The sequence below is a fragment of the Peromyscus californicus genome, unplaced genomic scaffold, assembly GCF_007827085.1.
Source record: "Peromyscus californicus insignis strain IS unplaced genomic scaffold, ASM782708v3 Scaffold_4__1_contigs__length_199733344, whole genome shotgun sequence".
Classification (NCBI taxonomy): domain Eukaryota; kingdom Metazoa; phylum Chordata; class Mammalia; order Rodentia; family Cricetidae; genus Peromyscus; species Peromyscus californicus.
The window spans coordinates 62098721-62113507 of record NW_026294562.1 but is presented as its reverse complement, the minus strand read 5'-3'; the positions used below and the strand labels follow the sequence as shown (position 1 = coordinate 62113507).

The following is a 14787-nucleotide window of genomic DNA, read 5'->3' as shown; positions in this document are numbered from 1 at the left end:
CAGGGTCTAAATTCCTTCTTTATTGATACCAAGGACAACCAAACCCTAGCTCCAGCCAGCTCCTGGAGACTCCCCTTCCTCCCTCATCAGGGCTGCCTGGTTGCTTCAGTCCACTCCGAGACTTCAACAGCAGGCTTTGGTCCAGGAGGCAGCCAGGGAGACCAGGACCCATCCAGGGGAAGCCTGGGGAGCAGCCTGTGGAGGGAGGTAGGTGATTAGGGGACTAGGACTGACCATCAGAATGCATGTGTGTACCCACATGGCTCGGGAACAGGAAGGGTACTTTAGGAGTCCAGCTGAGGATGGAGTGCTCACCAATTCTGTAGGGCCTGAGTGTTCGACCACAGCAAGCAGAGCTGGTCCTCTGAGGGCTTGGACCGTGCCAGGCTGTTCTCTGGGATATTTTCTGTGTCCTGCTCACTGCCCCCCACCCCCAACCCAAATTAGAATTAGTGGTAGTACTGGGATGCAGCGGGTTGCTGATAGGGGACCATACCAGGCCTGTCCCATACCAGCAAGTCTGGAGAGTTCTACCTACACCTGCTCACCTGCGCTTCCCCACAAGACCCTGCAGCAGGCGCTGCAGCCTGGCGCTGTCCTGCAGGCGACTGAGCTCGCTGGTGAACGTCCCGTCTGAGTGTCTTGGGATCCTGGGGAGGGGCGGGGCGAGGAGGGTCAGAGTACGACAGTGTGGGCCTGTGGGCGTGGCTGTGCTGTAGTGGATCCCCCTGACCCAGCTCACCTGGGGGGCGCAGGGAGTGCGGCCGAGCCAGCGAGCAGCAGCAGCAGCAGCAGCAGTAGCGGTGGGGTGGGCATGGTCGGGTTCCGTGTGTGCTGAGCGCTGCAGCTGCAGCCTGAGCCCCGCGCCCCTGCTTTATAGCTGCCCCGGGGGGCTCCAGCACCGCCCTGGCTCCGCGCGGCCGGCCGCGCCCCATTGATTGCGGGAAGGTCAGGGCCGCCCCCCCAGCTGTCGTCCGGCCACCTCCTGTCCCCACCGCCGCGTTGGCGCCCCTCAGCTGGCTGGGCGGGGGGAGTAGCTACTAGGTAGCGAACTGGACACCTCCATCTGGGACCAGGGGCAGTGAACAGGGTTTGGCGGTTCAGAACAGGCGGAGGGAATAGCACTGCGAGGCCTCTCGAGCCTCAGTTCGTACTGGCGCCCAGCCTAGACCAAGACCTTGGAGCACTCTTCTTGGGAAGGGCCTGTGGGTGTCTTGAGAAGCCTAGGAGGGCCCAGTGGACAACTGACAGGGAAAAGAGACCAGAGTCCTAGATCCTGGAGAAGCCAGGGCATGGGGAAACAAACGGATGCAGCGTACTGCCTGAAAGGGCAGCCCAGCACCCAAAGCAAAGATGGGAATCCTCTTAGGCCCTGAGGTTGCATTTTTGGATGGGAGAAAACAGCCTATTCATGTTGGAAGCAGGAGGTAGAGATGGGTTAGAACAAGCAAAAAGCAGGCCTTAGAGGTTGTAGGAGAATGGGGAGGAGGAGTTCTGGGTGGGGATTGATGAAAATAGGCTTGCAAAAACCTCATCCCTGGAGTGGGGGACCTTAGTGCTAGAACACTTGTCTAGCATGGTTCAACCCAGCGCTGAAACCCAAGATGAAAAGACAATCCTTAAAATCAAATTACAGGAGACAGAGGAAAGTGGATCTCTGTGAGTTCGAGGCCAGCCTGGTCTACAGAGCGAGTTCCAGGACAGCCAAGGCTACACAGAGAAACCCTGTCTCAAAAAACAAACCAACAAACAAATCAAATTACAAACCTAGCAAACTGTTATGAACTAGCTCTTGAGTAAAAATCATGTGGGTTTTTTTTTTTTTTTGTGTTGTTGTTGTTATTGGGAATGTTTTGGTTTGGTTTGGTTTTTGGAGACCTTGTATATAGCTCAGGCTGCCTTTGAACTCACTATATAGCCCATGTTGGCCTGGAATCCTCAGCAATCTTCTTGCCTTAGCCTCTCAAAAGCAGAGATTGAAATCAGGGACCACCAAGTCCACCAGCTCTGCTTGTATTTTGAGGGGAGGGATTAGGTTTTGAGCTTTGGAGTTCTTTGCTTTGAATCTTTGAGACAAGGTCTTATGCAGCCCAGGCTGGCCTCGAGAATTTGTTACATTGTTTAGGATAGCCTTGAACTTCAGCTCTTCCTGACAGTGTTCCTGGAGTTCCGGTATTGTGGGTGTGCAGCACCATGCCTGGTTTTATGCGGTGCTAAGAATGGAACTTAGGGCTTCACACATGCCAGGCTGGCACTCGGTTAAATGAGCTCTCCACCCCCAGCCCTCCACACGAGACTTTAAAAACGGTTAGTAGACTTTTTTTGTTTTTTAGAGACGTTTTCAGTTTACAGAAAAACTGAACCGAAAGCATGGCATTCAGTTCCCCAATGCCCCTCACATACTCCTTCCACCCAGAATCCCCTTTTGTTAAGAAGTGGGGAGTAGGAGGGAGGTATTGGAACTGTGGTTAAGAGAGCATACTGCTCTTGCAGAGGACCTCAGTTCAGCTCCCACACCCACACAGGGTGGCTCTCAACTGCCTGTAACTCCAGCTCCAGGGGAGCTGATGCCTTCTAGCCTCTACAAGCACTGCGGTCATACTCCCCACAGGCACACAAGTACACACAGAAACAAACAACACACTTTTTTTTCTCCAGACAGGGTTTCTCTGTGTAGCCCTGACTATCCTGGAATTCACTCTGTAGATCAGGCTGGCCTCGAACTCAGAGATTTGCCTGCCTCTGCCTCCTGAGTTCTGAGATTAAAGGCGTGCGCTGACACTGCCCAGCTATTAAAAAGGGTGGAAGGAAGCAGCCAGATCTCAACACTTAGGAAACAGGTACAGACAGATCTCTAAGTTTGAGGTCAGTCTGATGGACAAAGTGAGTCAGAGCTACACAGAGGAACACTGTCTGGAAAGAAACAGCAACAAAAAGGGGGGGCGCACTAGTAACACACTTATACCTTAGCTTTGGGGAGTCAGAGGTGGGAAGAGTGCAAGCAAGCTTCAAGCCCAAAGGGCTACATGACGAGACCCTTAAAAGTAAACAAAAGTGCCGGGCCGTGGTGGCACACGCCTTTAATCCCAGCACTTGGGAGACAGAGGCAGGCGGATCTCTGTGAGTTTGAGGCCAACCTGGTCTACAAAGCGAGTTCTAGGACAGCCAGGGTTGTTACACAGAGAAACCCTGTCCCAAAAAAACAAACCAACAAAGAAAGTAAACAAAACACTCTGGCACTAAAGCGGTTCATTTGTCACAGTTTCTTTGTGTAGCCCTGCCTGGGCGTCCTGGCTGGCACTTGTTCTATAGTCCAGGCTTAGCTCTGTAGTCCAGGCTGGCCTCAAACTCACAGAGATCAATCTGCCTCTGCCACCACCCACCACTCAGTGTGAACCATGGTCAACAGAGCAGTATCATCAAGGCCTGCAGTTCTCACCAGGGGCCACTTTGGGGGTTGTACATTCTTGGACAATGTAAACTGCGTGGATCCAACACCACATATCAAAAAGAGTCATAGCCCTGAAAGTTCCTTGTGGAGCCTTCTTCCCCCTGCCCTCAGACTCCTGATCTTTTCACTGATGCTGGTGGTGGTGCCTGTTCCAGAGCGTCAGGGCTGGAAGTATAGGTTGTATCCTTTTCACAACGGCTTCTAAATTTTTGTTTGTTTGTCTATTTTGTTTTGTTTTTTTGATTTCGAGACAGGATTTCTCCGTGTAGTTTTGGTGCCTGTCCTGGATCTTGCTCTGTAGACCAGGCTGGCCTGGAACTCAGAGAGATCCACCTGGCTCTGCCTCCCTAGTGCAGGGATTAAAGGCATGTGCCACTGCCGCCCCGAGGCTTCTAAATTTTAAAGACTACATTAGCTTGTTTGTGTGGTTGGGTAGGTGGGTGGGTAACATGGAAGTGAGAGGGCAGCTTTTAGGAGCTGGCTTTCTCCTTCCTCCTTGTGGGTTCCAGGAATCAAACTCAAGGCAGGCTTGACAGCAAGGGCCTTTACCCACCGAGCCACCTTGCCATTCCCACACTGGCTTCTTTCATTTGGCAATAATCATTTACATCTCCTTTGAGTCTTTTCATGGCTCAGTAGCTCAATTCTTTCTAGGGCTTAGCAAATGTTCCACTGTCTGAATGGACTAGTGTGTTTATCCACTCACCCAGTGAAGGACATTTGCGTTGTTTCCAAGTTCAGGCAACTATAAATAAAGCTGCTATAAATGTGTGTGTGTGCATGTGTGTGTGTGCCTCTGTGTGTGTGTGTGTGTATGTGTGTGTGTGTGGTGTGTTAGAGCCACAGACACAGCTCAGTGGTACAGTGCTTGCCCAGTGTCACGAGGGTTCAGTACTCAGGACTGCAGGGGGGGAAATCCTCTGGCAGTCCTGACCAATGGAACCATAGAAATTACGCTAGAATCAAATCCCTGAGTAAATAGCAGGAGGAAGAAGACAGGTGGCTGGGGAGCAGTGACCTGCAAGAACAGTGGTAGGCAGGAGGGAGTCCTCTGCCAGCCAGGCATCCTGATGTGCACAGGGCCTCATCGGGAAGATAGTCAGGCCAGGGGGAGGCAGTAGGACAATGGGGACCGCCCTGCAAGGGCCATTACAGCCTGAGGTCAGAGAAGGGTGACAGAGCCGGTTGAGGCTGTGTTTAGAAAGGACTTAAGAAGGACCCTGAGAGCTGAGCGTGATGGCCTATGCTTCTAATCCCAGCAGATTGGAGGCATTAGACTGGGAGGCAGAGACAGGAGGGTCTCTGTGAGTTTGATGCCAGCCAGAGCTACAAAAAGAGACCCTGTCTTGAAAAACCAACCAACCACGCAAACAAAACCAAAAAGGAACCTACTGTGGCCTGGCATGGTGGTACACGCTTTTAATCCCAGCACTCAGGAGACAGGCATGTGAGTCTCTGTGAGATCAAGGCCAGCCTGGTCTGTGTAGAGAGTTTCAGCTAGGGCTACACAGAGAGACTGTCTCAAAACAAAAACAAACACCAGCAAGAAGTGGAGAGAGGGATGCCTCGACTGTTTTCTTCCATGTTCCTGACAGGCTGGCCTGATTACCAGAGGGACTAATCACCTTCCCCAAATGTTTCTCCTTCCAGCTGGTATTTGGCAGCAGCTGATGACAGAATAGTTCTCAGCAGGCGCTGGAATCTGAGGCCTGCAAGGATGGGGAGTAGAGGTGAGGTCTGTGCTCCCCGAAGAGCCTTGCCCAGGAAGGCACACAGATGCTCCTAGCAATTAGCTTCCTGGGGCACAGCAAAGATGCAGAAAAATAACTGCCACCTCAATGCACCCCTCAAGAAGGGCCAGGTGGCCAGGTGTGGTGACCTGATGCCTGTAAACACAGAACCTGAGAGACAGGAATAAGATCTCTGCAAGTCCAAGACCAGCTTGGGCTACATATCCGACCTCATCTGAAAAAGTAAAGGACAGGCTAAGTGGTGGGTCCACCTTGTGGGAGACTTCTTATGAATGGTCTGCCAAAGCTCTGTGCTGCCAAGGAAGGGAGCCCAGGCTGAGGCAGAGTACGCTCTGGGCCATGTTGTTGGAGTTATAACGGTTCAGCAGCACTGGAGATGGTCAGTGCCCGTGGTCTGAATGGCACAAAACCCTCACACTGGCCAGCAGTGTCTAGTGATGTGCAAGGGCCACACAGCCATGAAGCAGTCGGAAGTCCACAGGTGGCAGTGACAGCTGTTGGGAACTTGCACATCACCCGAAAACTAGCCGTTCAACTGGATTCTCTTAACCAAATGTAGCTTCTGGTCTTTCCTACAGATGAAGATGGGCATCTCTCATATGGGCTTATGAAGCCTCACGGTCCCTAGTCACCAACTCAGTGTCCTTCCTGAGGCCAGCAATCCCAGGGATGCTTTCTGTCTGCGGTTTACATCAACTCTTGTCCACTTCAGAACAGCTTGGAGCACAGGGGGAGCCAGGCCCTGGTACATCAAGTCCACCAGTCCACAGAACGCATACGCCCGGTTGTCAGGAAGGTCACACCTATGTTTTCCACATCCATGCCTTTCCCCCAATGCTTATCATGTTCATATGCATGAGGATAGACTGCAAGGCTGACCAGAACCTAGCTTCTGGTTAAGGGTTGTCACGGGTGTGCTGCTCTTTAGGGACAAGAGTGATGACATTGGTGTCACCCTTTTCTTTTTTCTTCTTATTTTTCTTTTTGCCTTTTTTGAGACAAGGTTTCTCTGTGTAGCCCTGGCTGTCCTGGAACTAGCTCTGTAGACTAGGCCGTCCTCGAACTCAGAGATTCAACTGTCTCTGCCTCTCGAACTGCTGTCCTTGGTCTTCCGACATGAAATAATGATGGTTGGGACTCTCAGGTTGCTGGCTCGGCCTGTCCCAGTCTGGATAAATTACAACTCCAAGGGGTTGTTGCATTATAGGCCATGTGTATGTGCATGTGTGTATGGTGTGCAAGTATATATGCATGTTTGATGTGTCTGAACACATGTATGAGTGTGTATGCATGTGGGTGCTTGTAGTTGGAGGCCTGAGGTTGGTGTTAGGAATTAACCTTGATCACCCTTCTGCCTCATTCACTGAGGCAGGGTCTTTCAGTCAACCAGAGCTTGCCAGTACGACTATTCTCACTGGACCGCTTGCCCCGTCTCTGTTTCCCATGGCTGGAGTTACAGCCACTCACTGTATATTTACGAGGTTTCTGGGACTCTAAAGTTAAGTTCTGCTCCTCACATTTGTGCAGCAGCCCTTTACCCACTTAGCCATCTCCCCAGACACCCCATCCTAGGCCTCTTCCCAGCCCCCACCGGTCCCCCACCTCCCCACTTATTTCCATCATTTATCTTGTCCTAATGAGTAAGAAAACGTTTCACATTGTCCTCTCCATTCCCCCATGTTGACCCAGGGCCAAGGCATTGGACATGCTAGATAAGTACTTTACCAGTGAGTCACATTCCCAGCCCTTAGTGATTTGAGACAGGGTCTTCCTGTGCAGCCCAGGCTGCCCTTAGACTTATAATCCTCCTGCCTCTGCCTCCTGAATGCTGGACTCAAAGGTGTGTGTCACCACACCCAGTTTAGGGTGGTAGATTTTTGCAAAACGCTTTTTCTAATTCAGTTGAGATGACAAGGGTCACATCATGTCTGTGTTTAATTAATAAAATGGGACTTGAGCCCCTGTGGGGGCTTTCTTTGTTCTATTAATATGGAGTGTTATATTGGTTGTGTTTCATCGATAGAATTCTTTCAGTCCTGGGAAAAATCCTCCTGGGTCATGGTGCATAATCCTTAAAAATTGCAGTGGGATTTTGCTGAGAATTTTTTTTAAAGACGTGTCTATTTTTATTTTATGTGTATGAGTGTTTTACCTGCATGTATGTATGTGTACTACAGGTGCCTTCAGAGGCCAGAGGAGGGTATTGGATCCCCTGAAACTGGAGTTACAGTTTGGTGCTGCCATGTGGGTGCTGGGAATTGAACCCGAATCCTCTGGAAGAACAGCCAATGCTCTTTTTTCTTTTTCTTTTTTTCTTTCTTTTTTTTTTTTCAGATGGGTTTCTCTGTGTAGCTTTGCGCCTTTCCTGGAACTCGCTCTGTAGACCAGGCTGGCCTCGAACTCACAAAGATCCACCTGGCTCTGCCTCCCGAGTGTTGGCATTAAAGGCGTGCACCACCACTGCCCGGCCAGCCAGTGCTCTTAACCAGCCTTTGCTGAGAATTTCTGCATTTACATTCAAAGGGGGATTTTTATAAAGATTTTTCTTTCTGTGGTCATTGTTGAATTTTGAGAGTTCTCTGTATGTTTTATAAAGACTTCATATTGTTCTTCTTTATTTTTCGAGAGAGGGTTTCTCTGTGTAGCCCTGGCTATCCTGGAACTTTCTGTAGACCAGGCTGGCCTTGAACTCACAGAGATCCACCTGCCTCTGTCTCCCGAGTGCTGGGATTTAAAGGCACGCATTGCCACCACCCGGGCAAGACTCTGTTTTGTAATTGCTATCTATACACGATACTTGGTGGACATATATCTTGGTAATATTGCCTTCTGTCCTGTGGCCAGGAGGTTTTAATTTTGACAGTATTCACCTCACTTCCTTCCTCGTTTGTCTGGTCCCAGGTCACAAAGGTTTTCTCCCATCCTTTCTTCTAGAGCTTTTCGCTTTAAGTTTTACATTTAAGTCTGACTTAGGTCTAGGAATGTGGCTGAGCTGGTCCAGTGCTTGCCTAGCACACACAAAGCCAAGTCCAGTCTTCAGCACCAGAGGCTGATGGTGCAGACATCTGCAACCCAGGACTCAGGAAGCAAGGACAGGAGGATCAGAAATTCAACAACTTTGAGGTCAGCCTGGCCCCGGGAGATAGCTCAGTCAGACAAGTGCTTGTCACCCCAGTGTGCGAATCTGAGTTCGATCCCAAGAACCCACTGAAAAAGCCAAGGGGCACTGCAGGACACTGCAGCATATTCGTAATCCTAGGCGGGATGTGGAGCCAGGAGGGGCCTGGAGTTTGCTGGCCAGCCATTTTCTCCTATTCAGGAAGCTCCAGGCTCAAGAAAAGACCCTTCCTCAAAAGATGTGGTGGAAAGCAATTAGGGAGACATCTGATGCTGACCCTCTGGCCTCAACATGCACACACACCATGCACACACACATGAACGCACACACACACAATTCATTTGAAATTTTTTAGTTTTGTTTTGTTTTTTTGACAGGGTCTCCTGGGGAGCCCAAGTTAGCTTCAAACCAGTTATGTATCCACGAATGACTTTGAGCTAATCCTAGCTACACTTGCCCCGTGCCCAGATTGCCAGTGTGCACTCCCACACCCAGGTTTTTTGTTTTGTTTTTTGAGACAGCATCTCACTTTGTAGTCCAGACTAGACTTAAACTCCCAAGAGTTCTCCTGCCTCAGCTTCCCCAGTTTGCTGCCACACCCTAACAAGTTGTTGTGGGGAAAATTGTTCATTTTTCATATTATTATTAGTAGTATGTGCATCCTCAAGTGCATATGCACACACATGTGAATATGAGCAAACAAATGCCACAGAACTTGTGTAGAATCTAGAAGACAACATTTTTCCATCGTAGATTCTGAGGCTCGACTCAGGTCCTATTTTTGTGTTACTGGTACCAAGCACCCCTGTTGAAGGCTTCAATAGGGAGAAGAGTCTATCTGCCCCCTATGATCAACCAGCCAAGGATGCGTTAGAGGGATTTAGGTGCTCTAGGCAGGGTATACTCAGATGCCCAAAAGCACGAGCAATCTGTATGTGTTCTTAGAGGGCTGGACCAATTCCCTTAATATGTTGAATTCAGCTCCTTTTGCCCTGAAAGAACCCCCTGCAGCATGCCACACACCCAGCAGCTCTCTGCCTTCCTGCCAGAGGGATGTATATTAGTCAGGGAGTGTTTAGTCCACATCCACTTGAGGGATAGCCCTTCCGTCACAAGATTCCAGGAAATGTCTCTCAGTCTTCCGAAGCCCATACACAAAAATTCTTTCATCAACACAGTCGCCATATGCTTTCACTGCATGAACTCACAGTCTTTCAGGGACTGGCCTTGCTGCCATGATTCTAGAGTGTTATCTCTGCCTGTCCTGCTCTGTTCCAGCCTAGATTCCTGTAGTCCAATGTTGGCACAGGGTGAAAAGTGTGGCCTCCAGATGTGGTCAGGGGAAGGAGAGAGAGAGAGCGAGCCTGGTGTGAGAGCGCTCTTAGCTCAGATATTCCTTGTCAGATGTCACAGGTAGCCAGTGGTCCACACAATCTCAAAGGCAAGGAAGTTGGGTCAAGTGGGTCCTAAAAGTGGGAACTGGGGCAACCACTCAGTTGCCCACCGAGGATGGTTAAGGGTTAAGGCTGAAGTAGGTGTGGTGGCCCACCTAATTCCAGCACTCCGAGGCCAAAGCAGAAACTGGAGGATCTCTGAGTTTGGTGGTAACCTGATCTGCAGAGCGAGTTCTAAGACAGCCAGGACTACACAGAGAAACCCTGCCTCTCTCTCTCTCTCTCTCTCTCTCTCTCTCTCTCTCTCTCTCTCACACACACACACACACACACACACACACACACACACACACACACACACACCACATACACAGAAAGAAAGAAAGAAAGAAAGAAAGAAAGAAAGAAAGAAAGAAAGAAAGAAAGAAAGAAAGAAAGAAAGAAAGAAAGAAAGAAGAAAGAAAAAGTTAGTCTGGGCCTGGGAGGTGGCCTGGTGTCGTTTTGACCATGATCCAGTGACTGATGGAGATGACAACACCAGAGAGTTGGGAAGAGAGCTAGTAAGAAATGCAGGGTCAGCCACGGCCTGGGTCAGAGCGTTGCTGCACATGGGTCCATGTGTGAGTGTCGGATGGAGAGTGAGCTCGATGTGCCAGTTTGTTCAGTATTGCTAAACCTAAGGGTAAGGGGGCAGTCCCAGAACCGTCGGAGAAAGAGATGAGCCGCCCATAGCCTGTTGCAGAATCCAGAACGGCTGTCTTCCTACGTTGGAAGGACACTGAACCAATGCAGGAGTATAGGTTCCGCCGTGTTCTCCAAGACTTCTTGGAGAGGCGCTCCCGACAGGTCATTTGGTGGCCTGAAAGGTCCTAAGCGTCTCCTGGCTTGTTGGCTGGCTCTGGCGAGTCTGGTCCAGCCAACCTGCCCTCCGCGTAGGTTTTTCGAAGCACAAATTAGCCCGGATCACACAAAACACCAGCCGCTGCTGGGCCTGTTTTTGCCAGTCATTTCGCTCAATTCTCGTCTGTTGAAATCAAGCATTCCTTCTTCAGTCAGTTTCCTAGAGTGCAGAAATCCAAGCCCGGGCGGGGCGGGGCTGGGAGTGCTGGGGGCGGGACTCCGAGCAGCTCCCGACTGCAAATCCCAGGGCTCAGCACCCAGCCGGAGCGCATTCAGCTGTCGCGCCATGGGGAACGCCGACGCGGTCCACGACGAGGGGCTGTTGGCCGGGCGTGGGCCAGAGTCCCTGGGGACTGACGCCGGGCTTGGGGGCGCGGGCGCGGCGGCGCTGGTGGGGGGCGTGCTGCTCATCAGCATGGTGTTGGCGGGGAACTCGCTCGTCTGCGTGAGCGTGGCCTCCGAGCGCACCCTGCAGACACCCACCAACTACTTCATCTTGAGCCTGGCGGCCGCTGACCTCCTCCTCGCAATACTAGTACTGCCACCCTTTGTCTACTCCGAGGTGAGCCTCCATGAGCTCTTTCCCCACCTCGGCGCCTCTGCTCCGCTCCCCTCCGCCCCTCCTCCCCTTCCCCTCCCCGGGCCCCAGAGTGGTTCAGCTGCCTGGACCTTCAGCAACCTTGAGCATGGCGTTTGCAGGGACTCCAGGTCTCCTCACTCCTGACTGCTCACCGTCTCCCGCTTTCCAGAATCCAGCGCCAGTTTTGCGTCTGTCGGGTCACCCTACAATTCTCTGGATCCCTTCCTATTCTCTGTGATCTGCTGACCCAGAGAGGGCTTGTGTCCCTGGAACCAAGGATCTCAGATACTGTCTTTCCCATTGAAGTCTCGGGTCCCACTCCAGAAATACTGTACCCCTAACCCCTGCCAAAAGCCAGGTAGACCGACAGGCAAGTGTGCAGACACACATCTCTGCTGTCGACCACTGCCTTTTAGGGACACAACCCCCCCCCCCCAGAGAGAGAGAGAGATAGACAGACTTTGCCAGCCTGTGCCAGCTCACCCTGTGGAAGAAGCCCAAAGCCTGTAGCCACTCAACTGCCAGGAGCTTGGAGCGGTGAACGGTGTAGTCAGAGAGATCTGGGCGGGACAGTGAACCTAGGAGCACCTAAGGGTTCAGAACTTTTTGGAGACTCCAGGACAGAGTCACCCCAGACCAGGTCTGGTTCTTAGGTGTGTCTGCTGTGGTGCCAACTCTTCTCTCTGTACGAGGTTTGGCCAGAGAAAAGCTGCTTAGGACAGGAATGGGGACATAGTGGCCTGGACTTGGGGGGAGGTGGTGGCCTGCATGGGATTTCTAAGGAAGACACTGAATTCTGGAGTTAGGGCAGAGGCCAGCAGCCACGCTTGACCCCAGGTCCTCCCCGAGGGACTGACGTCACTGTGATGATTCTTAAGCTCCTAATCGTCCCAAATCAGTATGAAGGGATTTGGGGATGGGTGGGTTGAGATGGCTGTATGCTCCTTTGCCCTTGAAGAAGAATACTCTATGCAGATTCACAGAGAGCCCTATGAAGTCTTTGTACTTTTAGAACACATCTGTCCTCAGAACAATTGTCATGTGTATACCGTCCAGCAAGTGAAGGGGCCCATCCAAAGTCCCACAACAGTGACAGTTGAAGCAGGCAGGATAACTCGTAGCTGAGTCTTGGAGGTGGGTAGGATTTGTGTTTAGTGGGCAGAGGGTCAGGCCTATCCCCCTAAGGGCTCCTCCCCTCCAGCAGATGGTATCAATCCCCCTTGGGTCTTCCCCAAGCTTCTCACCTAAGCAAAGGAGACCTGAGTCAAGAGGCAGGTCTGTCTGCCCCCTCTGTCTCCTCTAACACAAGCGTCTCCCACTGTCTCAGGATCACATTGGGCTTGTATGCCCCCCAATCCCCTCTAGTACACAGCCATTGCCTCCCCCACGCCCCAACAAGAATGGGGGTCAGAAAGTCAGCGGCTGAAAGATCAGGTCTTGTGCTTCTTTTCTGCAACCTCTGCGTGCCTAGGTCCAGGGTGGCGTGTGGCTGCTGAGCCCCCGCCTCTGTGACACCCTCATGGCCATGGATGTCATGTTATGCACTGCCTCCATCTTCAACCTGTGCGCCATCAGCGTGGACAGGTGGGTATCCCAGACGACCCCCCTCCCACCCCCATCTCCCAGTCACCTGCCCAACTCGGCGCCTTCACCATGCCTGTGTCCCTCTAGGTTCGTGGCTGTGACGGTGCCGCTCCACTACAACCGTCAGGGCCAGCGCCAGCTGCTGCTCATCGCTGCCACATGGGTGCTGTCCGCCGCGGTGGCTGCGCCAGTGCTGTGCGGCCTCAACGATGTGCCCGGCCGCGATCCAGCCGTGTGCCGCCTGGAGGACCGCGACTACGTGGTCTACTCGTCCGTTTGCTCCTTCTTCCTGCCCTGTCCGCTCATGCTACTGCTTTACTGGGCCACTTTTCGCGGCCTGCGGCGCTGGGAGGCAGCCCGGCACACCAAGCTGCACAGCCGCGCACCGCGCAGACCCAGCGGCCCCGGCCCGCCAGTGTCCGACAGTGCTCCTCCGGGCCCCTTCTTCCCAGACTGTCTGCCCCCCTCACCCAGCCTCCTGCAGGGCCCCAGCGGCTCCAGCCCGCCTGAGCCAGATCTCTCTCAGGGACTCTGCGGCCCGGAGTGTCCGCTCCCCGATGCGGTGCTCCCGCAAGCGCCAGCGCCAGCGCCGCCTTCCCGCAGAACGAGGGGGAAGATCACCGGAAGGGAGCGCAAGGCAATGAGAGTCCTGCCGGTGGTAGTCGGTGGGTTCCTGCCCTGGGGCAAGAGCTGGTTGTAGAGAGGGGTCCCAGGTGGAGGGGTCCCGGGCTCCGCGAGGCGGGAGGTGGGAGAGGTCTAGATTGAAAGGGTGAAAGGTGGGTGGGGAGTCCCGGGTGAGGGACCTCGAGTGCAACAGTACAGGCTCACGTCGCCCACCCCCAGGGGCCTTCCTGATGTGTTGGACGCCTTTCTTCGTGGTGCACATCACGCGGGCGCTGTGTCCGGCTTGTTTCGTGCCCCCTCGCCTGGTCAGTGCCGTCACCTGGCTAGGCTATGTCAACAGTGCCCTCAACCCCATCATCTACACCGTCTTCAACGCCGAGTTCCGCAGGGTCTTCCGCAAGTCTCTCTGTCTCCGCTGCTGAAAAGGTCACTGGTGTCCTGAAGTCAAGCAGATCCAAGCCTGTGTGCGGAGTTCGCTGGCGCTCATTCGCCTGATTAAACTAATTATTTCCTAATCATTTACGAAGGCTGGGGGTCGGGGAGCAGCAAGGAAAGAGGAGGGGTTTTGTTTTTGCATGGATGTTGGGACCTGGCTAATTCCTTCTGCCTTTGAGGATGTTGCCGGCTTAGTTCTAGGAGGCTTCTGGTCTCTTCTGTCCCAGGAAAGGTGGAAGAACTTCAGTTGGCTTAGTTTAACCTCAACATGTAAAGTGACCAAGTGACTAGCTGGGAGAGGAACTAGAGGAATTTCCCGGGCCCGGGCGGGCAGCTGGGTCCTGGATCCTGTCCAGGGCAGCTCTTGCTCCTTGAAGAGCGAGGCAGGAAGGGCTCTGCTGTTATTGAAGGGGTCGGGGCACCATTTGGGGAGCTTTCTTGAGTACAGTACACATAGCTTCCTGCCAGCCTCTCACCAGGAGATACCCAAATCTCGCAGTTTCACTAAGGCGCCCTCCCACTCAGGCCCACACAGGCTATCTTTACCCCATGGGTGGTCCAGCAGCAGGGTTCAAGAGACTGAGGGACCCAAGCAGCTCCTGCACTCTTTGGCCAGGGCCCATTCCATCAAGAAGAGATGACTCCTGGCAGGGACAGCTCACCCTAACACTACCCCCTCCTGTCATGGGAGAGATGTAAGTCAGGACTGCTGAGGTGGTTTTTAGATTGGGGTTCCACACCAACAGCAACAGGCACAAAATGTCACACTCTGTTCTCAGTATTGAGAAATGACAAGCTATGAGATCTACAGCAGTTAAAACAGTCCTTGTTGGGTAAGAAGCAATTCCCCAGGACTGAGGGTGCTATGGCCTCACTGGTCTCTGGCGGCTCAGTGCTCCCTGCTGGCCTCTGTTGATCTCTCAGGACTAGCAAGCTCCTGGGGGCGGGGT

General features: G+C 52.7%; 2 protein-coding genes across 3 annotated transcripts; one reads left to right on the top strand and one right to left on the bottom strand.

The window, feature by feature from the left end:
- On the bottom strand, positions 1-6762 carry Sct (secretin). Of its 2 annotated transcripts, XM_052714527.1 has the most exons (5): positions 743-6762; positions 549-650; positions 316-420; positions 262-263; positions 1-211 (listed from the first exon to the last, which is right to left on the bottom strand). In XM_052714527.1, the coding sequence occupies exons 1-5, from the start codon at positions 814-816 to the stop codon at positions 87-89; spliced, it is 408 nt and encodes a 135-aa protein (XP_052570487.1). In that variant the 5' UTR covers positions 817-6762; the 3' UTR covers positions 1-86. The 2 variants fall into 2 exon arrangements, with proteins under 2 accessions (XP_052570487.1, XP_052570486.1); XM_052714526.1 differs by lacking the exon at positions 262-263 and having other exon boundaries at positions 1-195; positions 743-6744.
- A 3406-nt stretch (positions 6763-10168) lies between these two features.
- Positions 10169-13917, top strand: Drd4 (dopamine receptor D4). The gene is made up of 4 exons (XM_052714524.1): positions 10169-11176; positions 12666-12778; positions 12866-13443; positions 13622-13917. Exons 1-4 carry the CDS (start codon positions 10901-10903, stop codon positions 13822-13824), a joined length of 1170 nt encoding a protein of 389 aa, XP_052570484.1. The 5' UTR covers positions 10169-10900; the 3' UTR covers positions 13825-13917.
- Positions 13918-14787: the final 870 nt, after the last annotated feature.

Excerpts from the sequence above, each read along its gene's own strand:
- Sct (XM_052714527.1), bottom strand. The coding sequence starts at position 816 with ATGCCCACCCCACCGCTACTGCTGCTGCTGCTGCTGCTGCTCGCTGGC. Across the intron at positions 651-742 it reads GCACTCCCTGCGCCCCCCAG|GATCCCAAGACACTCAGACG; the intron begins GTGAGCTGGGTC and ends GCCCCTCCCCAG. Across the intron at positions 421-548 it reads GGTCTTGTGGGGAAGCGCAG|TGAGCAGGACACAGAAAATA; the intron begins GTGAGCAGGTGT and ends GGTGGGGGGCAG.
- Drd4 (XM_052714524.1), top strand. The coding sequence starts at position 10,901 with ATGGGGAACGCCGACGCGGTCCACGACGAGGGGCTGTTGGCCGGGCGT. Across the intron at positions 11,177-12,665 it reads CACCCTTTGTCTACTCCGAG|GTCCAGGGTGGCGTGTGGCT; the intron begins GTGAGCCTCCAT and ends CTGCGTGCCTAG. Across the intron at positions 13,444-13,621 it reads AGTCCTGCCGGTGGTAGTCG|GGGCCTTCCTGATGTGTTGG; the intron begins GTGGGTTCCTGC and ends GCCCACCCCCAG.